This window comes from Hippoglossus hippoglossus, chromosome 5 (assembly GCF_009819705.1).
Source record: "Hippoglossus hippoglossus isolate fHipHip1 chromosome 5, fHipHip1.pri, whole genome shotgun sequence".
In the NCBI taxonomy this organism is placed as follows: domain Eukaryota; kingdom Metazoa; phylum Chordata; class Actinopteri; order Pleuronectiformes; family Pleuronectidae; genus Hippoglossus; species Hippoglossus hippoglossus.
The window spans coordinates 9,930,104-9,955,090 of NC_047155.1; the positions used below are offsets into that span (position 1 = coordinate 9,930,104).

A 24,987-nucleotide genomic window follows, 5' to 3' on the forward strand; every position below is an offset into this window, starting at 1 on the left:
GGTGAATGGGTGCTTGTTTGTATACCTGCAGCTGCGATTACAGCACTTGAAAACACCAGCTGAACAGTTCAGATTATCAAGAAATGGAAGAGAAAAATATACAGGCTTGGATTCTGCCAAACTGTCTCCACTCTCTGTCACAAGCAAATTATTTTATGCAAAGCCAGAACTGTAAAGTGGGTGGTCACTGTGGAAATGGTCCCGGTCGACGTCTTACTCTGCAGCAATACTGCTTCATTTTTAGCTCCAGCTCCTAGGGGGGGTGGCAGAAATGTTATTCCTCCTTTTCTTTATAAAATATGTTAGTACAGAAGCACTGAGTGACAAGAGAAAAGCATTGTATGCAATGGGATCTCAATATATCACCTCATTATATTGGTCTCAAAATATTTAATTATCAAAAGGCCAGAAAAATCACAATGTTAGATTCTGACATTTAAAAAAAATAAATGTGAGTGTGAGTGACAGGTGCCTCGACAATTCCAGACGTCAATGTCACTATTGTCACCAATATCACCGTTGACAGTGTTTTAACAAGTCCCAAAAAACACTGTACACTGTGCCCTACAAGTCAAGATGCAGATTTACTTGCATACCCATTTCCTGCAACTTAAAATATCTATTTAGATTTTCCAACATTTCTTTTAAACCACATAAATAAGACACAAGATAAATCTAGTAGTAAACACGTCTAACTATGCTTAACTGACATCAGCAGAATGCATGGGATTTATTGGGATGTATAACAAAGTTTATTTTTTTAAATTGTTAAGAGGTAGTAACAGCACTGTAACGTCTTTGTAAAATATTAATGACTTCATAAAGTTGAAGGTTTCATCATTCATTACCTCTCATTAGCATATTAACAGAAGACTCTTCTCTGTGACAATTAGCTCTTGTGCACAAATTGACGGATAAATGCAAAGTCTCAAATTGAATGCGACACGAAAACCAACATGATAAATGTGCTTTTGACCTGAAAAAGAAAACATTGAATTTTAAATTACACAACCAAACTATCCATCCTTGAAAGTCTGGAACGGAGCTTATTATTCATGCCGCTGACAAACTTGTTTGCGCAGGGATTTTGTGTTCTGCCTGTTGTTGACTGTGTCTTTTAAAAGGATGGAAGCAGCAGGGCCCATATGTAATACTTTGAGGTGCGGCGGATTATTGGTGTATTTCATACAAGGCTGCCAGTGCAGACAGTACAGTTCAGAGCATCCTCCCATGTTGTATGGCTTTTATGTAATTGACAGAAACACGTGTTCTGGCTAAAATAAAATTTTATGTATGGTAGATTACGTAACGTTAGAAAGCATTAAGCGCAACCGGTGAGTAAATCAAGACCAATAAAAATAATAACGTCACGGCAGCTTTATTCTTAATTTTCAGTTTTTCCCCTTTGTCAAAACAGTTTTAATTCAGAACTTTAAGTTTTTGAATTCTCTTTACTTTCCCTGAGGGAAGTGTACTTTATTGTCATAATCCAACCATTGTTAATGTGTTACCCCCCCCCACAGGAAAAGTATCTTTTCTCTCCTCGTACAGGGGCAGGAATAGAACAGGACATGTGGAGCTTGTATGGATTTAATGCATTGCTTATGTAACATGGCACTCCCACTAACACTCACTATACAATCCTCATGAAAGTGAGGCTGGAATGTAGGTTTGCCGGCATTATGAATCCTGTCCGTTACACAGTACAGATTACATAAGAAACCTTTATTGTCAGTCATAAAATAAATTAGCCGGAGAAATCTGCAGGGGTTTCTGCAGGCAGTCATGACTAAGACGAATCTGAGTCATCTTTCTGTGGTTAATGGGTCAGGAAGATAAAACAATGTGTGGTTGTCTAGGTCCTCGCACCTTTGATGAATCTGAACTGAAACTAGAATAGCACCCACTGGAGAGCAATCCTCTGCATCCCCCTCATGAAAACATATTAAAATGCACTAGATCTGGATTTTTATCTGGTTCTGCAACAAATTCCACACACTCGTAAATGTGAGTCCGCCATCACTTATTATTTGACAGATCAACAAAATGTATTGGCTTCTTCTCTGACACGTACCACATCCTTCAAAAAGATTCATGGAAATCTGTCCTGTAGTTTTTGCGTCATCCTGCTAACAAATGAACAGACAAACAGACAAAAACATTACCTCAAATACATCATTTGATGCCATTGCACACAAAAACAAGTGGACTGTACAGGTGGGAAAAGGGGTTGAGATCAAATTAGGACATAAAGCATAAAAAAGAAAAGTTCAACGCAGATCACTAACGAGGTCGAGGTGTTACTCCAACAAATCAGCACATATTAAACCCTTCAAACCGAGCTAAGTAAAAATGTGATTTCACACAGCTGATGATTATGCATCTTCTGTTTATGTTCCACTGCCGTTTGATCCACACACGGCATGAAACGTGACCTGCAGTCAGACGTGTCACAGCAACAACTTGCTGATGTATGACTAACTGTGTGCTTGACTGAATATCTGGGTTAACTGGCTTTCCTGCAGAATGATTCTCGCTGGCTAATTAATTGGCTGACTGGGGATTCAAACCTGTGTGCTGAATTAGCATATATCTCTGGTTGACTGTGTGGCCTTTTTAATGGCCGATAATCGCCTGATTGGTGGACTTGTTTATTTCCCTGCAGACTTGTTTGCTGGTTGACGGCCTTGTTAGCCGACATGTGACCTGTTTCAGTCAAACATACAGAGGCTTGTCTTTCTTTCTTTCTTTCTTTCTCGCCTTCCGTGTGATATTCTCTTGCCGTGTTTCTCACATGAAAACGTTTGCTATGGTCATGCCCTCTTGCATTTCTCCTCGGCTCTGCCTCCACTCGTTTTTTTCTCTCTTCTCTCCATCACTCTGCGTCTTCCAGCCTCTAATGGCTTCACCTAAGATGCGATCTCTCTCTCTGTCTCTCTCTCTCTCTTTCTCTCTCTGTCTCTTTCTCTGCCTCTCTTGGGGTCACCCAGTCTTTTGCCTGAGGTTTAATGCTGCACTGCGCCCATTCAAAACACCCACCGTCTCTTAATAGTACAAAATACTTCCTGGCTGTATACTGTACTGCTTAAAAGGAGGCAGATGGGCCTCTTGAACTGATATATGAACCGCTATCCAGGCCTAATACACACAGATGGACACAGCATCTATAAAGCATGTGCACTGCGCGTGAAGGAAATATTGATGTGGCACTTTTTTTTTATGGTGGCAATATGGCTTTACATAATGTTTAGCGATAAACATGATGAGTGAGTGAAGTCGCAACCCCTCCCTCTCTCTCTCTCTCTCTCTCTCTCTCTCTCTCTCTCTCACACACACACACACACACACACACACACACACACACACACACACACACACACACACACACACACACACTTGTGCCCCCCCTTCACAAACTTCCCAGTGCGGCTCTTACAGCGAGTCACTGGGGAGGCTGAGGTGTTGACAACACTCCAAAACAAACCTCTTAACTGTGCCGTGCACTGTGTCGCTGACTCTGTTGGTGTTGTCCGTCCTTTCGCAGGGGAAGACGTACGTGTTCGACCAGGTGTTCCCCACCAACACCACCCAGGAACAGGTCTACAACACCTGTGCCAAGCAGATTGTCAGAGGTGAGTCACGGCAAACAGCTGGTCTCACTGGAGCGAGAAGATTCACCGTATCAGCAGCACCTTGTAAATGAGGAGAAAACCAATTTTCCCGACATGATGTGGGCCACACGACTCGCAGTTATTAGCATGAAATAGATGCGTGCTTGTATCCCGGCAGGGCCCCGCGGACGGGACGGGCAAATGCACAAGGCCCGGAAAGATCAAACGAAACCAATACCCCGGAGAGTCCCATCCTCTCTCCTCCACCCCCCCCCCCCTCTATCTGCAATCTCTCTTCATGTGTGCCCCTTCCTCTTTTTATCCCCCCCAATGTTAAGGTTACATTATTCTACCAACTTCAAAGAGACTCCATTGGACTAGTTCATGAAAAAGAGATGGATTTTGGTGGGCACATTCATAGAGCGTTAGATTACCATGATGGCAAGAAGGAAAGACGAAAAATGGCAAGATTAATCATGTGGTGCGGGGAAGGACAATAAAAGTCTTGGTTAGGGATTCGGCAAATGGGAAGAAGATGTGAAGTGAGATCTGAAAAGTGTCTGTAACGGGCAATCGAGATGGAAAGGCTGGCCAGAGAAATGAATCCATGTTTCTGTTTACTCACCTTTTTGCCTTTTTGCCTTGTCGGCTGTCTATATCTCCCTTTTTCACCGTCACTCTCTTTGCCCTTTTCCCTGTCTCTCCCCCCTCTGTCTCCTCTTTGTTTCCCTTTGTGGTGGTCTCCGCTGTCTAACCATATCATCTCCCGCTGCCTTTATTTCCATTCAGAGACACACGCTCTTTATTCACTGCTCTTTTATGTGTCGTGCTCAGTTTCGGTCTCACCAGGACCAGCGTGGCGCCAGAGGAAGGCGTGTTCCGGGGCTGGGAGAGTAAAAGCAACACCAGGGGTGAGGGAGAGGGGAACGAGGGGGAGAGGGGAACGAGGGGGAGAGGGGAACGAGGGGAACGAGGGGAAGAAGGCGACATGGTCTCACCTGAAAGCTTTTGTGATTTGTGAGTGGTCAGTTTACCTGCGGCAGCCGGGTCCTTTCAGGGTGATATGTTTTTCTTTATCCATGTTTGACTTTTGCCACTTTTGGTTTTATTAGGCTGTGGCAGTAATATATGACATTCAGCAGGGTGCTGCTTTTTTTTAACCTCCGCTGGTGAGTTGGAGTTGTTTTCACTTCATAGCAGAGAATAACGGAGGGAATCATATATTTATGCTTGGTTTGGTCCTTCACTCAGTGCTGCCTGGTGACTCTTAACGCTGCAGGTAGGTGTTGTTTATTGTGTGCAGCCACAGAGGTCGTTCGGCTTCTAACTAAGCTTAAATACCATGTGCCGCTCGCCTCACACGCTCTGTATGAAGCAGTTTGATCTGTCCTTGGAGCAAAGGTCAAAGATATTTGTCTTTGTCTGTACCTGTTAGAGATAAAAACGGCGTGAAAAATTTAGTTTCACGATTATAGTGACCAAAATTATCATGGTCATCAGTATTAAGCAGTGAATGGTTGAAATGGGCAAAATGTTCAAAAACCATAATACTACATAGTAATAAAACCATACTTGATACACAGGCTGAGGTAATTTTGAATAATATATTAATTATCAATGAAAATAGAATCTACATATTACAACAAGTATGTTCATGTAAGAACAATACAATCAGATGAAAAATAAATCTGATGCCTAGTGACATAACAAATATAAAATAATAACACAAAACAAAGGTTACGTTAAGGGCGGATGTCGACGTCAAATGTTTGTGGGTCGGGACAAAATTCGACATTTGTTAAAAGCATGAATTTGTTGACAGTGGGTGCTGTTACTGTAACAACCACATCCCTGTAATTAAAGATAAATAAGGTACAACTAGCCATCATGAATTTTACCACCATACACTGTGAAACCGGTTCCATCACTACCTGTCTTATTTTTCTGTGGTAGATTTTCTTTTAATATTCACATCGTGTCCTTTTTTTTATCTAACATCCCTCTTTTCTTCCTCCCTATTTCAGATGTCCTGGGTGGATACAATGGGACCATCTTTGCCTACGGGCAAACCTCCTCGGGAAAGACACACACAATGGAGGTACAGTATCTCTTAAGGGATTCAAACGGTAGACCTATCACTGTGCCATATGCCACATGCACATTAACACACACATACTTCTTCTTTATTTGAAATACCATACACCCCCCTCCTCTGCTCTCCCTGACATCTCTCTCCATCACTGTCATCCCTCTGTATCTCACTTCCCCAGTTCTTCTGTGGGAACTAACCTCCTTTACCACTCTCTGTGGGAAACGTCCCAGTTCCTTTTCAAGTCAAAAGCTCTCCTGTCTTTTACCATAATCTTCCCTTAATTCAACCCAGGGTCTGCATTTATCTCACTCCGCTCACTTGTTCTCATCTCATCTCTGTCTCTTTGCAGGGAAACCTTCACAATCCCCAGGGAATGGGAATCATTCCCCGGATCGCTCAGGACATTTTTGAACATATATTTGCTATGGATGAGAACCTTGAATTCCATATAAAGGTTTGTGGGAAATTTCAATCTGCTGTGTGTGCTCATGTGTGCATCTATGCAGCTGTCACCCGCACAGGGACGTTCAGTTCCATACAGTGACACATTCAGTGGGAATTCGGCTGGAACCTCTGATGTAATCCTCACATGGATTGGCTGAGTGGAGCATCAATAAATCATGATATATAAACCACGATAATCCAGCAATATTTGTTGTTCCTTTTGTCCCTTTTACACCACAGTTTTATAATAGAGGATAATACCTTGCCTGGCCTGTGGGCGACAGATTACTGCTATTTGTACAATGAGCATTCATCTTATTCTCCTCATTTATCTGTATCAGCTTCTCTTTCTGTCTCCTGCTTTTATTCAAAAAATCCACTGCCCCATGATTTTCTTTTTTCTTTTGCGCTGCAGGTATCCTACTTTGAGATCTACTTGGATAAAATCCGGGACCTGCTGGATGGTGTGTCTATGCAATGAGAAAATGTGATGCAACATGTAACATAATTCATACTGTACACATGCAGCCATCTTGCAGCACATAGTCATACATCTAAGTACATAAGGATACGTTGTATAAGCAGTCATCAATGTGTAATATCCACAGAATCCTGTTTTACGCCACCGGAGAGGAAGATTGCAAAGATAACTCTGGGCTGAAAAAAAGTGCTTAAATCATATCTGCATCTTTTTAATATAAAACTCTCGGTATTTTATAGAATTAAGCTAGAATTTAACATAATTTAAAATAGAAAAAATGTATTATTATCTATGACAAAGTTATGGTTCATAATAATACTTTATTATTAATAGATTCCTCCTCACTTCTAAAACCACAACATATGTCCTTGTAATGGTGGTCAGTTATAAAACAGTGTAAAAGGTGGGGAAGATATGATTGATGAGGTTAAATGGAAAAAAGTGAGCAACCGTGTTCATTTCCTTTATAGCTTTACTTATCTGCTTCAAACAATAAAGCACAGCAACATAACAGTTCCGTCGTGTCACTGGATATAACCGGTGCATGATGATGGAGAGGCCTGGAGGGAGAACTGTAGGCAGCATCCCTGTGATAACATCTTTAATGGAAGCAGGGACAGTGGTGAAAGCCCACATCTGTATGCAGAGGAGGGCTCAGCGGCTGAGCAACATTTTAGCCATGTACAAGAAAAAACAGAGTCTCCAACAAGGGGGATGAATCGATGGCACTCAGCGAACACCCTGTGGAGGTATTTGGAAAGAGAAGAAATGACAGGATGGTGCTAAAAACACGCAAACACAGACACGCAACTGCGCACACGGCCTCAGAGGACAAAACAGGACTACAAACAGGAGGAATTTAATTACCGTCGACAAGATAGGACTCGGAAATGTGAAATGACTAATGCTGGAATTTGGGCCAAAGAGTGGCTTTGCCAAAAAAAATAGTTTTTTGTTCGTTGACATAAGCAGAGGCATATGCTCGAACCTCTGTGACTTTGGCAAAACTAGTTCAGCTCCATTAAAACATTCAGAGCTGGAGACTGAAGTATATTTTCACACCACATTAGACACATCTGAGTCACGAACACGCAGGGAACAGTCAGGTCTGATTACACTTATTGTAGCATGAACACCCACCCACCCACACACACACACACACACACACACACACACACACACACACACACACACACACACACAAACAATGCTCTGGGTAAAACAGTGACCTATCTTCTTGTTTTCTCTCACAACCCAGTGACAAAAACCAACCTTTCAGTGCACGAGGACAAATACAGAGTTCCTTATGTGAAGGTGAGTCACGTGACGCTCGTACATATATGACGTAAATGTTGTTTGTGTCGTGGCCGTTTGTTGAAAGAACAGATGAGGTTTAGAAAAATATACTTATTCACGTTGATTTCATTATTACGCAGGACTCACGCACTCATGAATTGCATTGTGGTTCCGTTGCGTCACGTTGCTTGAGAGCTCAAGTATTCATGTGGCAACAGAGGCATCAATCCAAACAAATCTTGTTTAAACAAACGCTAAAGCACTAGCTAATCAAGTTGGTTAATGCAAAAGAGGCAACTGGGGAACCTAGTCCGGTCGCAGACTTTATTTTTCCTGTGTACTTTAGCATTGTATTGAAAGCTAGCATGGCATGCTAGCTTTCAATACAAAGCTGCAACCTTTTGACAGAGCTGGTCTGGCTGTTCTCTTGTTTTCAATCTTCAAGCTAAGCTCTCTACGAGCTTTTAAAAAAAACATAAACATTGTTTAGAGTAGATTCTAATCAAGCCGCTAACGTAACACCACTAGAAGGGTGTTCGGAAAGTGCATACATCCACCAAGGCTAACACTCTATCTACTCTGAATTTAGTTGTTGCTTGGGTCATGGCCCCACCCTTCCTCAAAATGTAATTGAAATCTGTTTGGTAGATTTTGAGTTTTCCTGCAGACGGACCAACAAACAGACACTGCGATGAAAATATAAGCAAAAAATAGCAAACCTTTGTGATTGTGTAGACATAAATATGCGTCTGCCCTTCTATGTGCGACACTATATACAGTATTTGTTTTGTGTATGTACTGTATGTGTAGATGATATTTAACTGAACGAATGAATGTGTGCATGTGTGTCCTTTTCACTCAGGGCTGCACCGAGCGCTTTGTCACCAGTCCTGAGGAAGTGATGGATGTGATAGATGAAGGAAAGGCCAGCCGTCACGTTGCTGTCACCAGTGAGTCACTCAGTTGATCTTCTTGATGTTCAGACACCGACAGACATTTCACATCAGACTTTATTTTAGTTCAAGTAAAAAAAAAAAAAAAGATAAGGTGACGAATTCATGATGAGGTGCAAAGTGAACATCTTAACAACTGTCTATGATGAAAAATAATTAATTTAATGACATTTTAGATAAGGAGTCTGAATTGAAGTCCCTCCTCTCCTCTCTATCTGCTCTGTAGACATGAACGAGCACAGTTCCCGCAGTCATAGCATCTTCCTGATAAACATCAAACAGGAAAACGTGGAGACGGAGCAGAAGCTGAGTGGGAAGCTGTACCTGGTCGACCTGGCTGGTAGTGAGAAGGTAGGATCAATGTGGATTTCTCGAGTAACATAAAAAATGGGACGTTGCACTGCTATTCACCCAAAAGATTCACCGTCAGCATGATTTTGTAAGAAAGGAACCAGACGCCCTTTCACAGAAATGGTGTTTTAAGAAGCAGACAATGTAAAAGTGCTGAATTTGACCCTTCAATGCACTCACTCCATGGCACTTATGATTTTTTTTTATTTTTATAATAGAGACTTATAATTAATTGTGAGGGCTTGTCTTGGCTCAGTCTATCACTGATGCAATATCAGGGTCAGTGTTTGCTCACTTTGTGGAATCCAATTAGTTCCACTTATCGGAACAAAAGAAAGTCATTTTCCGTGAACACTTAACACTCGCAACTTCTTGTTTTCAGTTCATATAAGGTTTTAAGGAGGTTCCAGCCGAGACAGAGGTCACACTGAGGGGAGGAGCCTCAAACAACGAATTGCTCGCCTGTTTCATGGCCTTTCATGTGAAATCTGAGTCAGCTCGCCTCTCCAACCTTACCTATAAAGCAATTTGTATCTAGGACACAGGTCGTACTCTGGAGAGCAGACAGGAAACACATTAGAGACATGGCTGAACATGGGCCTCGGCTCCTGCTGTTGATGATATGGATGCAAAAAAGAGAATACAGCACGTGCTTAGAAGTTGTAGATGCTACCGGCGTCTGGATAGATGCTGACGTCTGCGGTTCGTTGCCAAAAAGTGCCGATGCTGCATCTGTAAGTCGTTTTAGTCTTCCCCCGTGGGGGGGTGAAGGAGGAAATGCTCTGCTCCAGAAACTTCTCCGACTTTGATACGAGATATTGTGACTGAACAGGAAGCGGGTGCATGCATCCACAAAAAGGCTTTGATAAGATGACTTGCTCTCCTCCATAATTAAGCTCCTCGTTATCTCGCTGTAAATAATTGCATCCCATGACGATTTTCCCAAGTTAAATATCAAGCAGGAACAATGTCACAAGTCTGTTTGTAACAATTTATAATACAATACAACACAGCGCTGTAATATCCAAAATCATTTTCTTGCAAGTTTCCTAAAAAGAGCAATGGGGATTACAGGGGAAATAGAGACAGTAAATAAAATCCATGAGCGGTATATCTGTTATTATTTGTGTGTAGACCAAGTTTCTGCATGTTCCACTGACCTGCTGTGCGCTGATACAAAGGTTAAGCTGGCAAGTAATTGGAATTGATTCATTGTGTGTCTACCAACACAACACTCTCCCCATAATTAGAACCAAATTACGTTGTCATTTCCAGGGACCTTGGTTTGAATTTACTGTAACAAATCAGTTCACTTCTAGAACAAAAAATATAAGACACTACAGGAACTGTCAAATAAAGCATTACAGGAAAACAAACACAGGTTTAGTGCTGACATTTTAATGATGGCGGTGTACTTTACAACCTAATTCCTTTTGTGTGTGTGTGTGTGTGTGTGTGTGTGTGTGTGTGTGTGTATCTGTGTCAGGTCAGTAAGACAGGGGCGGAGGGATCGGTGCTGGATGAGGCCAAGAACATCAACAAGTCTCTGTCGGCTCTGGGGAACGTCATCTCAGCCTTGGCCGAGGGAACGGTACGATGGAGTCTTCATCTTCAGTCAGGGATCTACGTGCCCTCAAGCTTTTCCCTCTTATTAGTTTGTTTTTTTAATAGATAATTAATGCTTGCCTTCAAAACAATGCACTTTTCTCTACCAGGGGATTTGTTTAATGCCTAATGATACAAAAAGTAACGAGCAAATCACGGAGAACCGTGAGTCATCTCACTGTCTCTGGAATCACGTCCATAACACTAAACCTAACCCATACTATGTAGGGGATATATATATATATATATGTATATATGATGCTTATTCAGTTTTTCTTTCCTCTAGTGTTTTATAGATTTTTCTCAGTATATAACAGTTTTGCAGTTATAAAGCCTGCAGTGTGCAGTAAAGGCAGCTCCTGTCTCGGGCAAACAACACTGCTCTTGAGTAGTCCGGCCCATACTTATAGGATTATATGAGGATGCCACATGTCATCACAATGCACGACTCGCGGCTAGTCTGACACGCCCTCTAAAACAGCCAGGTAAAACACTTCCTACTCTCACTGAAAGCTGCTGACCAATCCCAATGAACTGGAGTCTTTCAGAGACAGGAGCTAAACCCAAGTGTTTCAGATGGAAGTTAAAAAATAGAGGAGCTGCAGAATTGGACAGTATGAGGACAGTGATGTGTGTACTGAATATTAGAGCATGTAAATCTTTAAAAAGTGTAAAGTAATAACCCAAAAGAATGTGATTATGAGCAGGATACCCCATCCATCTATTATCTATGCCGCTTATCCTTTTAGGTGGGGGGGTGCACCCTAGGTCACTGGGGGTATCACAGGGCGAATCGACATACAGAGACAACCATTCCCACTCACGTTCACACCTACTTTTAATTTAGAGTGGCCAATTAATCAATTTGCATGTCGTTGGACTGAGGCTGGAAGCTCGAGTACATGAAGCAACCCCCCCGAAGACATGTCTCCTTCCAATACTTGATTTAGATGGGATTTGTTTTGCTTCCTTGCAGAGAGTGAGATGAAGCAGAATATACCAGTCCCATGTCATTACAGACCCCAGCAGTCGGCCTGCTTAGTTTAGCACATGGAGCGGAAAGAGGATGACACAGCTTCCTTGGCTCTGTCCAAAGATAAAGTCTTTTGTCACACAACGTGATCAGAGGTTTTCTCAAGTCCGCTCGTATTGACTTTCTTGTCTTGTAAGTGTGTTTGATGAATGCTGCAGCAACACATGAGCTAATTTTCTGTCCCCCTCATGCAAAGTGCCCAATGCTGCCAACGCTGGTATCTCTAAATTTCACCAAATTCAACCAGCCAATTCCCCAACTCAACCCATTCTAGACCTTCCAAGCTCCATCATCATAATTAAACCCCTCACTATAACTCTGGAGGCTGAGGGAAGTCTGTGTAAACTTAATGAAAAGGCTCACAGACTTTTAATGCCCTTACAAATCCTTCATAAATCTACTGCTTGTTATTCTCTTTCATTCAGCAAGGACACGTTCTTTTTGAAGGCGCTTTAAAGGTTAAAAAGGTAATTCTGCAGAATGACCTTACGATGCAGCAGATGGAGAGAAACCTTTGTTCTCTGCTGATGCTCACAACACATTTCTTTGGTGATGAAAATAAAAGGGATGTGCCCGTTGCCGAAATTCAGAACGTGTTACACAGCTTTTAAATCCGACAGCCTTTTTTAACTGCATTTCTCACCATCTTTCGTCTTTGTTTTCTTTATCTCTCTGAAGAAATCCCACGTGCCGTACCGTGACAGCAAAATGACTCGCATCCTGCAGGACTCGCTGGGCGGAAACTGTCGCACCACCATGTTCATCTGTTGCTCTCCCTCCAGCTACAACGATGCAGAGACCAAATCCACCTTGATGTTTGGCCAACGGTAATATGCTTCCATGCTAAGTAGCTATGGGCTGGCGCACTGTTCAGCACAACACACACAGTCAAGTCTCGCTCAGCTGCAGCTGTTACCATGTTTTTCTGCTAAAATGAGCTCAACTCCGATATGCTCGTCACGTACTGCTGCCTCCAACTGTTAGGATTCAGGTTTTAGGCTGAACTCTATGCGCATGAAGCAGGAAGCGGAGATGAGGAGGAGTTTCTGTAATGAACTGGCAGGCAGGTAGTCAGGCTGGAGGTCCAGAAGTGAGGCGAGTATCTTTGAGTTCAAACTGAGACGTGCAGGCAGGGAACCAAACTTAAGTCCAAACAGAGAGCAGGACATGGCGAGGCAGGCAGGCGGAGTGCGGTGAATGTCGCCGAGGTGAACAGGATGACACTTGGTGCAAACAAAAACAGGCATTAGCACACGAGGTGGTCAAAAAGCAGAGAACAAGAAGTCTAGCTACGATGGTCTGGCACAGTTGTTCCAGTTTGAGACAGTGGTTACATACAGCCCGGAGGGGAGTCGCGGATTGCTGAACAGCTGTGTAGGTGGCAACTGAACGCCGCGTCCCGCCGGCCAGGGTAAGAGTGGGGACAGACAACACATAGAAGGAATGCAGGGGGAAAGATACACAAGGAAAACTGTTGAGGTCTGGTAAAATATACTGGATCCAAACTACAGACATTGGACAGGCAGGTTGAGCGACAGAGAAAATCTCATCAAACAGGCAAGGTTATAATCTCTGCTGGCAGGTGGGCTGGTTGGCACAGGCAAACTCAAGGGCTCAACTTTTTAAACAGAAAATTAGTATGTACAGGAAACAAGGTACAACAAGATAAGGAATAAACAGAACCAAGCCAAAATGAACAAGCGACATTGAGAGTCTTATGGTTGGGATAATTGGGCAGAGATAAAACACCTCAGGGCCCCGCAGACAATCACAAAAGCGGGAAACCAGACAAAGACTTAATGAAGTCAAAGTTCAAATGACCAAAATACAAGTTCATTGTCCACAAATTCATAAAGCAGCAGCCCTATACCCAACCTTAATGCTGGGCTCACACATATGCATTGTGTTACCGCTTGAAAGTGGACGTCACAATGAAAACAGGACACAACATAGCCAGCTGTCGTGCCAACGTGCCACAGTAATCGGTACATTGCTAAAGAGAACTAAATGGGAAATAGAATACACAAGCGGATGAAAACACACCAGGTTCACGTGCTGCCTCTGCCTCCTCTTTCACATTAACGTGATTCGATTGGCTAGTGCGAACGCTTGAGTGTTTGTTTAAACCCCATTAATGTTACCGCTTGAAAAGTTGAGCCCTGCAAGGCAACGCGACACAACAGAACCGCAGCGCATGATGTCACCCTATTCAGAGTAAATGAGCAACGTTTGGTTTGAAGATTATGTGACACCAAGTTTGCTTTTGACAAACCACACACGATTCAAGAGTCTGGGTCTTTGCTGCAGTTTGATTTCTCATCATGCTGTGACTCTTTAAAGAGCATCCTCTCCGGTGAGCTGCACCTATAGAAGCAGAGCATTTGGTTTACCTGCCAGCTTCCCACTCCTCTTCGCTCGCTGTCAACACAGAGAAAGTCACAGATGGAAAGATCTTCCCCCTACCAATGAATTCCCTGAATTTAGACTGACATGATAGTGTCGGCTGAAATAAATAATGTATGAGCGAGCAAAGGGAGTGACAGAATCCACAGCAGATATTTGAGTTTTAGCGAACAGAAAATTCGGTCTCTTATCTCCCTCCGTCAGCCACAGTATCTGCCCAAGCCATGGCTAATCCCTTTGTTTTTCTAAATCAATATGACGTCAATAGGGCTCTGATATGATAATAAACACTTTACTCAGAAAGTTCAGCGCTATCAACAAACCAACTGGTAAAAAGTCTTCAAATATAGATCTTTGAGGGGACAACAAACCTTGTAAAGCAGGTAACTCACATTTATAGGCTTCATTTGATAGTTTCAGTCAATGTAAGTAATAGAGAATCAATGGTTTGGTTCAGTATTTGATGCATTTTTGGTAAATTCAGATGTGATGGAACAACTTCAGATGAGGCTGCTTGTTGCACTGATGTCAAAACAGAAAATGAATATGTAAATAAAACAAGACAATCTTTTCTCACTGAAGCGTGAAATTGTGCGATAGCCACTGATGAGAAATTCTCTTCCGGAGCCGAGTGCCCCGGCTCCAGCGGTGTTTCAACTCCGTGATGCCACTTATGAGGGTGATAATTGAAAAATATAGTCACGTTTTCTCTCATAAGCGGTGAGACTGCTATATTTATATACATATGAATACATTTTGAATTCCGAACGCCTCCCTCTCCCCTCATGCACCATGACACACAATAGGTAGAAACCCAATTTGCATACCAATTAATGAGATGCGAGCCCATTTTCATTGAGCAGTGAAGGCTGAAACACCGTTGTTGACAGTTTCTCCGCTCGCCGCTGTTCTTTTACACATTTTTTTCCCTCTCTGTTTCTTTTCCTCTCGCCCTCCTTTACCCTCACACTGTCCCCCCCCCCCCCCCCCCCCCCCTCCGTCTCATTCTCATTGCTCCCCCCCAATTAGAGCCAAGACCATCAGAAACACTGTATCCGTGAACCTGGAGCTCACAGCAGAGCAGTGGAAGAAGAAATACGAAAAGGAGAAGGAGAAGAACAGATCAATGAAGGAGACTATTCAAAGGCTCGAGGCTGAGCTGAACTGCAGGAGGGACGGTAATAATTGCTCTGGTTTCATGTCGGCACCTCACAAAAACACTCTGCAGGGGGAGAAGCGTGAAAATTGCCGGCCAGGCAATTGACATTTTCAATACTTTTTGTTTTTAATGTCAGAATAATAACAAGTGTGGGGGGTCGGTCAGGGAACTAGAGGATGAATCACCATGAAATGTTGTACTTTTCTAAAGCCACCATGATTTTCACATGTGTGTTTCGGAGGCTCTGTTCAGACCTGGTTTTAACATCCGTCCTGAGAGATTCGATCACATGTGGACAGTTCATCTGTTCACAGCCGACTTTAGAATGAGTCTGGAATGCGTCCTCTGCGACCACTTGTGATCTGAATTCACTTCCTCGCTCTATATGCAAATGGCCAAATGATGTTGTTTTGTCTGAGTTTACAGCTGGGTCCTTTGTCAATGTGTTTGTTTGTGTGTCAGTGTGTGTGTGTGTGTGAGAAGGAGAGAGTGGAGCCATGAGGGGCAGAGAGAATTGATGTGAGTCGCATTTCAGTACAATAAGATTTAAATAATTTGGAAAGAAATAGAAAATCAACATGTGGCGGTTAGTGTTAATATTGTGAATGTTAGATGCTGAGAAGTGTAAAAATAAGCTGATTTTGTTTCATTGTGAAACTGTAGCAGGTCAGAGGACGTCAGCTGAGTTTAAATCAACAGATCTCGAATGCATCTAAGTTCCTGTTCAGACCTGGGGTAACATCTGTCCTGAGAGATCCAATCACCAGTGGTTAGTTCATCCGTCCACACCTGACATTAGAATGTGTCCTGAATGTGTCTCCTGTGACCAGTGGGATCGAATCTCACTTCCCTGCTCTATATGCAAATAATAACAAACGTTATTTGTGTTCGCAAAGACCAAATGGTGTGAGTCTGAGAGACGTGTGTTGTCAATGTGTGTGTTTTTGTGTCAGCATGAGTGAAGTGAGCAAATGTGAGACAGAGTCAGGAGGGGCTGAAGGAATCTGTTACTGCTTGGACGAAAGTACCAATCATTATGTATTGATCAGTGTTGATATTGTGGCTACGAACAAATCAATGTATGGGCACTGAAAGGCGTAGACATATGTTTGATTCACTGTGAAGCTGTAGCAGATCAGAGGACGTAAAAGAAAAGCGAAAAGAACGTGACCACATACGTGTCAGACCACCTCCAAATCTCAGGATACAGCGACATCCAGACCTCAACTTAGCACTGTCCTCGTGTGATCAGATCACTCAGGGCAGATGATAAAACCAGGTGTGAACACTTAGTGAAATGTCTCACCAACGATGGAATTGATTGTCATAAAGCTGGATCCCCTCAGGATGAATCCTGATGACATAGACCATCCACTGACTTTTTCATTTAGCACCTCATTACTTCAAGATTTTAATTTGCCCAATTGCTCGTGTTCCAGTGCAGTGTTTACAACAACAAGGCACCAGGAGAGGGACAGATTCAGGATTCTGAATCAGCTGCATTAGATTTGGTGACCGAGCTGCCACTGAAAAAAGTAAAGAGGAAATGTGTGTGATGGAAAACCCTGGAAAGGGAGTGCAGGGCCGTACAGCCTGTACACAGTCCCCTACAGAAATATCACTTCACTGCATGTCCCTGTCCCGGTCTCTCTTCACGCATCGCAGAGTACTCCCGAACAGGACTGGAAGTTTCCCCATCCTGCAGACATTACCTTTCACTCCACGGAAGTGCAGATTTAACCTCATTTGATACCGTCTGAATACATGCCGGTGGACATTTTGGGAGGAGAGAAGCCAGACAGACTTTCTGGACTTGAGCCCAAAACATTTAAAAATCCTTCCAGCCTGTTTCTGCTCCGTATTATTCAGGCTTTTACACTTTGTATAACTAGATTCTCCTCACATTGTGCTAGAGGGAGTAAACGCTGGAAGCTTTATGTTTTATGAATTCTTATGTATTAGTAATCCTCAAAAAGACGGGGGCTAATCGCGGCGACCGAAAAGCCATAACTTACACCTGTCCTCGTCCGTGTCATCGCACACAGCCCAGCGTGTCAGCGCACACTCGAGAAAACAAGCACATTAAGGACAACACACACGTCTCCCCCTCATAATTACTCACACACATGCCCACACATCCATCCGCTCCTGCCGGACTCTAGGTCGATTCAAATGTCAGCGCTCTCAGCGGTAGTGATCGGTTGACATTCAAGCTGTGTAATGAATCCTGTCCTGTGTTTTTTTTTCCTCGATGATCATTCCCTCAGTGCTTAACCTGATTTTTAAAAACAGATCTTTATTGAGCACCTATCAGTGGAAATGATTCCTTTTATTGCCTCATCCCACTTGGTTACTCTGATTCTCTTTCACGCGTGCTAAGTCGCCCCTTCGACTTTCTTCCCCTCCGTCTCTCTTATAGTTTAGTACTTTTAATTTCCTAATAGATCATTTTGACAACAGCTCTTGCCCCCGTTCCCCCATCCTTGTATTGTTGCCCACCTCAGGCCAGAAACTCCCTGAGACAGGATTTGACCTCCATCTTGCACCACATTACCCGACTCTTTAATCAAGGAGGGCGCAAAGACAGGAGCAGCTGCCTCACATAGTAAATTCCATCCCATCTCCATTCTCCTCAGTCCATACCAGCCATCGCCCATATCATGCAATGCAGGTTTTTGTTACATTCAACCTGGCAGCTGACTTTACTGATTAGCTCACCTTCCACCAGTCAGGACGACCTAATCGGTGAAAGGTGTCAGATAGTTGTATTGTCTTAACTATGGATCACTTTGACCTTTTCTTAAAAGGGCAAATGACTCAATTTCCAAATTGATCCTCCTCTGTCCAGTTACAGTACGTGAAGTCAGTTAAACCAGTGCTGTGAAACTGTGGAGTCACACAAACGGATGTAGATGGTTTCTGAGATGATTCAGTAATAACACAAAGAACTAGAATGGCACCAGAGCTCATACCTGCTCCAACAGGAGAAACCACATTTAAATTCAATAGATACCGATTTTTATTTTTGATCTGCATCAAATTGGGCCGACTCATAAATATAAGTCCCCTAAACATGTCAGAATCAAGATCCATTCATTATTCTACAGGTCTATCACGCAATGTTAAAGAAATTGAAAAGATGTTCCTGGATCCGCCCCCTGATCCGGGTCTGCACCAACATTCCCAGTTGTTCCTCCCTGACCCATTAGCACATCCCTCCACCAGGTATTGTGGTAATCCGTCCTGTAGTTTTTTACGTAATCTTGCTTACAAACTAACACACAGTAAGGGGTTAAAACATAACCTCCCGGTGGAGGTGAAAATAGATACAGAGAAGTGGCAACATTTAATATACTGGAGATGTGCATATTGACAGGCACTTGGAGCTCCGGCTCGACCTCTTCAGGCGGCATCAAGAGGTATATGCTGATTTTTCTTGAGAACTGTGAAGAGCAGACAGTGATGTGATAAAATACTTTCATGCCATAAAGTTGTAAACACTTCACGTTATAGTATAATAATAGGCATGAGACGTGTCAGTAAATCAGTAGTGTCAGCATGTCTCCATGAATGATGGTGTGAAATGCTGAATGGTAAAAAGGAGAAACAAAACTAAATGCAGGGAGTGTAGAGCATCGAGGAGCAGAGTCCCCCCCCCCTTTCCTGGTCAGCATGGCAAAGGGCCTGTGCTCTTATATACGACTGGGCACCTGCAACACAAAACACACACACAAAGACCAACCAAGCAGCGAAAAGAGATAAATCACACTTTTAACACACAAAAAAAAAACATTTTCTGTGAAAAAACACATCCCCTGAAAAAACACAATATTTTAGAAGTAGTTCTTTTATGCGGATATATAATCAGCACAGTATAACTATAACTATAACTATTTCAGTACCTTATTACTATACCTACACATAATGTAAATAGTTTATTTGGGATGTCATTATATGTGAAGATCAAATACTGTAAGAATCCAACTCACTGATATGTGTCCGTGTTATGACATAGTGTATTCTTCACATCCCTTCTTGCTTTTCCCTGTTCCCTGAGTCACAACAACACAATCCTCCTGAGAAAGAACATCAAGCTTGAAACGCATTTCAATCCAGAGTAGCTGCCAATCCAAGCTTTTTTTGTTCTCCTGCGTTTCCTTTTCTCCATTCACCTTTACCCCTTCTTTTTTCGGTCTTTCTGCTGGAATCTCTGCCAGAGCCGCAAACACAACAAAACTGACAATCTGATAAAACATATGGTCGTCGTGGGTTGTTGGATCTGAGTACATGGAAAATGATGCTAATTTATGGCACTGAAACATCTCAGCTCTGAGATTCCAATGCATGTTGAAGATTATCCCACTAATCCATTTTTATTCATTAATCCAAAAAGAAGGATTTACTAGATTTGTTTTTGTCTGTGTTTTAAGGTGAGAACGTGTCGGGGCAGTTGAGTGAAGGATCTGAGGATGTTCCCTTCGTGCCTCCAGAACCTGAGGAGCCGCTTCTTGACATCTGCAGCCCGTGCACCCCTTGCTCCATCGCGTCCTCCATTGTGGTTCACATTTCTGAGGAGGAGCGGCAGAAGTATGAGGAGGAGATCCGCAGGCTGTACAAACAGCTGGACGATAAGGTAATGAATGGCTGTCGCATGAGGACAATTTGTGAGCATGAATGTAGAGCTGATTACACACCGTGGTTGGACCTTTTGATAACGGTATGCACCCATGAATACAAAGAGCCTATAATACATGTATTATTCATGTTAATGAATTCAGCTTGAGACACCTAGTGACTAATGTAGATACTCTTAGGAATTGGTTTTGTGGGGAAGTAGTAATGTTCGACATAAAAAGCTCAAGTTTTCATTTATTTAACACATCATATCCTCAATGCACGTGTACGCTGAGCACAGAGCTGTCGTTTTGTTGCTTTGATCACCAGATATTACATTAACTATGCAACTGTTGTGTCAGTGTGTCTGTACTTTCTCTTTCCTTTACAATGCATAATGTTTGTGCATAAAATAGCCACGTGTTTAGTAACACAGGTGTGTGGATGCACATACTGTCCAGGGAGATCCATGGAGACACATATATTAACTTATTCCCCTTCACTTATGCAGAATAGTGGCAATAGTATAACTGATGTGGGATATTATATGATGCATGTAAGTGTATTTCGACACAGGACATCATCTACTTTCTATTAAATCCAGCGTTTATGGTTTAGTTTAGCATTAGTTTATCCACTGTCATATGCATGATCAGTTTAACACAGACTTCTCATACTGCTTTTTGAACAATCATTGACACACACTTACTTTTCATTATTTCATCTCTGGTTAGATTTTATTAATGTTTTTCTTGAATATCAATGAAGTTGAAATATTGTTTTGATTGTAAAATCTCTACTCTACCAGTATGCCTAATACTGTAAATGAACTGTGCATATTTCATGTGCCTCTTTACCACTAAAGGATGATGAGATCAACCACCAGAGCCAGATGGTGGAGAAGCTGAAGGAACAGATGCTCAACCAGGAGGAGGTAAAAGACCTTGGTTTTACTTCCTTTCATCAGTTTAGTTAAACGACCCTGTGTAGGCTGCACGTCTGCAAATGTGGCAAAGTCACGCTTCAAGTCAGTCGCTAGAGATTTTATGTCAAAAGTGAGAAAAAAAAAAGGTTTTCAGGTGCCAGCAAGCACTTTAATAACATTAGTGTATTTGGGTGTTAATCATCTGCATAAAAATGGAACGTAGCATTTGATAAATTATTGATATATATGGAGAACATCAGCGGTCCTAGTATTGAACCCTGGTGCACACCTTTGGACACAGCAGATACAATATGTTGTGACAGGGTATGATTTTTGTTCATGCAAAGACTTAATGTTGCAGAAAAATGTTTTCACCCCTTTACCACGTACGTTTCTTGTGACACTGGCAGAGTAATCAGACTCAAATGCAGAGAACACTCAGGACGCCAGGGTTTGGGATAAACTCACAGTCACGATGATCAAACTCGAGTTATCAGTCCCGAGAAGGCAGCGACAAAAACCTAGATCAAACACAGGGAAACAAACCTAAAAGGCACTGCACATGAGGCTAACAAGACAAACTGGCAGGAAATGAAGGGGTTTCTTGGCAGTGAGGGCTGAGACAGGACTCTAATCAAGTGATAGGTAATGGAGATGGTAATGGTTCCGTGAGCCAAGTACAAAGACAGGAAATGTTAATGACCCAAAAAAACAGGCAGTGGAAAATTGCAGAAACTTATCAGGATGTTACATTTCTATAGTAAACAGCTTTTCTGTCTGTTTATGTAACTTGAAAACAAGCAATTAGAATACTTCCACTATAAATTATTTACAAACAGTATTAACACCTGTGTTCACAACAGTGGCTGAACAAGTTGTTTAAATAACCCAAACAGGCTTTGTCACATCGCGCATTGCCAAGTAAAAGTATTCACATTTGCAAAATGGGTTCATTCATATTCCAAAATGGTCCTGCGGGGCGTTGAGCTGACATGATTGTAACTTTCCAACCTTAGTTTGTGTGCAGCAACACAAATCTACATCCATTTGGCCAAACAGAATCTGTATCTGTTTGCTGCAGTGCAAACATGCTGGCACCCTGGGTAGAGCAACATCTCCACTTAATGGCATCCTTTCAGTGGAATGACCCACAGTGGGCCGCGGCAGTGCGGGTAGAGGCAAACACTGTGGTGGCAAAATAATGCTAGCTCATACGGTGCCAAGTAATATTCCATGATGAGTATTTCAAAATACTTTTAAACTGATAAATTACACTATTGCTTATCTCTTATTACCGAGAGTACAACATAAATCTCAGTTATGTTCTATTGAAACCCAGCAGCTGTGAATTGTGAATAATGAAGTCGCTGCTTTTGTATAAAATATTCCTGTAAATTTCATGCATTTTAGAACCCACTATCTTTTACTCACCGTTTATATTTAACAGTTGCATTTCTATGCCCCACAGCTCTTAGCCTCGTCCAGGGGCGACAGTGAGAAGGTGCAGTCTGAACTCGACAGGCTGCGGACGGAGAACGATTCTGCCAAGGCGGAGGTGAAGGAGGTCCTGCAGGCCCTGGAGGAGCTGGCTGTCAACTACGACCAGAAGAGCCTGGAGGCCGCAGAGAAGAGCATGCAGAACAAGCTGCTGGCTGAAGAGTTTGAAAAGAAAATGGTGGGTCATGCATCCAGGGGGCTCATAGTTAATATGTTATACCACAAAGTTATATGTGTGAATATGTTGGTAGAGAAAAATTCAAACAGAAAGGATCCTCCAAGCTTAATAAAAAATTGGTTGATAGAGGGATGAATAAATGTGCTGTCATATAAGAAATAAAAGGGAACTTTCAGGAATAAAAACATTGTCCTAATGTCAAATTAAGCCCCTATCTTTCAAGAGTATGTAGATGTAGGGCTTCAAAATCCAATTAGGGAGATAGTGTGTGAAAGTGGAGAGCTGTGAGATAGAAGAAATAATTATAATTGTTCTGCCCATGCAGCCTTGAACAGACACATAAATATTGGGGGAAAATAGAGTCGGAAAGCTTTGAAGAAAGTAGTCTATTGGTTGACTCAGTGGATATAAGAAAAGTGAAGGTCTTTTGTTTCATGATCGATCCAGTAATCAATAACTTGACAAAAAGCCACAAGTTGTCTGATTTACACCAAATTACAGCACTTGTGTTGCTGTAGCTTGGACCTGAATTCACAGTGGCACCCATGACAAACTGTGTATTAACAGATTCATCTGACTTGAGGCCTGGTGTTTTTTTATTATAAGCAAATACTAGAAGACGCTGACAGCAGCAGTCACAGAAGCACATGGTTGATTCTTCTCGATTGAGGTCAGTATTCGAAGTAATCTCAAAATTCCTCGCTGTGATTTTTGACTGAATAGCTTGTTTGCTTGAGGGAAGTCGTCGGCGCTGTCAAAGATTAAATTTGAGTTAATTAAATCCGGCAAAGTTTATCATCAAAGCGCGGGAAATTCTGTTATTAATGAATATTCAGCTTTTATGAAAGCAGGCCTTGCAGTGACTTTGCTCTGTTTCATTTACAGTCGCACACGTTCTTGTCAGTTTTTAAGGCTTTGACAAATCTTAAAAACTGCCTTTGTCTGCTGCCATAAGACGTATTCATTTTACTTTTGAGATTTTTAGATCTCTTTGTTTATTTCTCTGAGCTCTTCTCACTGTTTTGATATGAGCAGGGTTCAGTTGGAAATAGGGATGTCACATATTTTGATGTAACAATCAGGATTTTTGCAACAACTCAACAGTTCTTTAGTCACAGTCTATGAAACCACTCATATACAGTGTACATGCATATTTCACATTACAGAGGGTTTTCAAAATCTCATGATAACCTGCCAGCCCCCTACAGTTAAAATATATAAATGGGTAATTTGACTATTTAGTAGATAATCACTCTCCACGTTTTAGAACTACGGTTCCCATAATGGTTTGGGGATTACAGTTAATCTCTCAGCTACTTGTTTGGTGCATTTAAATCAATGGAAAGTTATTGAAAGGGAGGAGAAATAGATTGACCCAAATCTTTGGCGGAGGTGAGAATTCAAATAGAGATAGATCTAAAAGAGACACCTCTGGCAGAGCTGGTCAATCCTCTAATAAAGTTATTGTCCCCGGCCCAGTGGACTGAGTCGAACATTATTCAACTTCTTAAAACCTCTTCAATATTTCATGCACCGTTTTACCATCCGCCACCGTGTCCTCTCCTCCCTCTCTGTCTTTCACTGTCTAGATATTGATGAAAGGAGTCGACAGTGTAACGAGTGCACCCATCAGTTCAGCAAAACGCAGCGGAAACCTCTGCTTCTCCTCAATCACGACAATCATATTTCACTTGGCAGGTCTCGTCTTCTCGCTTGTTGCGCTCTGACCTCTCACCTGACACCTGTATCTTCCCACCTGGCAGTCTGACAGGATGTGACAGGGAACGAGAGACTAGGGAGCAAAAAATATAAAAAATCCCAGTCTCTCTGGGGACGTTTCCCCGCTTCCTACCCTCTGACTCTAATTCCACACGCTTTGTCTTGGCGGTGAGATGCAGAGATTGGATCACATGATGAACGGCGTTACATTGAGACAGTGGAAATTCCTCTCTTCTTTTGCAGAGAGGGCCACGCCACTGTTCACTGTCATTCATCTGCTCCTTTGAGCACGTCCCTTCATCCATCTGTCTGCTTAAGCCCCTTTCTATCATTAGGATTACCACCATTCATCATTTGAACCAACTTGCGCGGAATCACGTCATAAATCTCCCTTCAACCAAACCGAACATGTTTCGTGGACCTTTCATCTCCTTTTTACTTATTCATAAAAGAATTGATTTCAGTTAAATAATGTAAAAACGTTTATGCTGTTAATGTTGTGACGTGACAAGTGACCTGGAAAATGATCACAGGGCTTGAAGGTAATGAAGGAGAAGAAGATGGAGAGGTGGATTAAGAGGTAAACGTGACTGCGTATTAAACAGGTGTTTAATGGGGCTTTCAAT

The 24,987-nt window shown here is 42.3% G+C and overlaps 1 protein-coding gene across 3 annotated transcripts in view; it reads left to right on the top strand.

Annotated features, from left to right (window-relative positions):
- kif5ab (kinesin family member 5A, b) overlaps positions 1-24,987 on the top strand; it is a 60,220-nt gene that overhangs the window by 16,047 nt on the left and 19,186 nt on the right. For 2 of the 3 annotated variants that reach the window (XM_034586871.1, XM_034586873.1), the window contains exons 2-14: positions 3,545-3,632; positions 5,636-5,709; positions 6,053-6,157; positions 6,563-6,611; positions 7,887-7,942; positions 8,787-8,874; positions 9,104-9,228; positions 10,715-10,819; positions 12,545-12,693; positions 15,299-15,447; positions 19,859-20,061; positions 20,908-20,976; positions 22,436-22,642. In XM_034586871.1, the coding sequence (XP_034442762.1) occupies positions 3,545-3,632; positions 5,636-5,709; positions 6,053-6,157; positions 6,563-6,611; positions 7,887-7,942; positions 8,787-8,874; positions 9,104-9,228; positions 10,715-10,819; positions 12,545-12,693; positions 15,299-15,447; positions 19,859-20,061; positions 20,908-20,976; positions 22,436-22,642 (1,467 nt within the window). The remainder of the gene's footprint in view (positions 1-3,544; positions 3,633-5,635; positions 5,710-6,052; positions 6,158-6,562; positions 6,612-7,886; positions 7,943-8,786; positions 8,875-9,103; positions 9,229-10,714; positions 10,820-12,544; positions 12,694-15,298; positions 15,448-19,858; positions 20,062-20,907; positions 20,977-22,435; positions 22,643-24,987) is intronic. The other variant, XM_034586872.1, reaches the window with a different exon arrangement.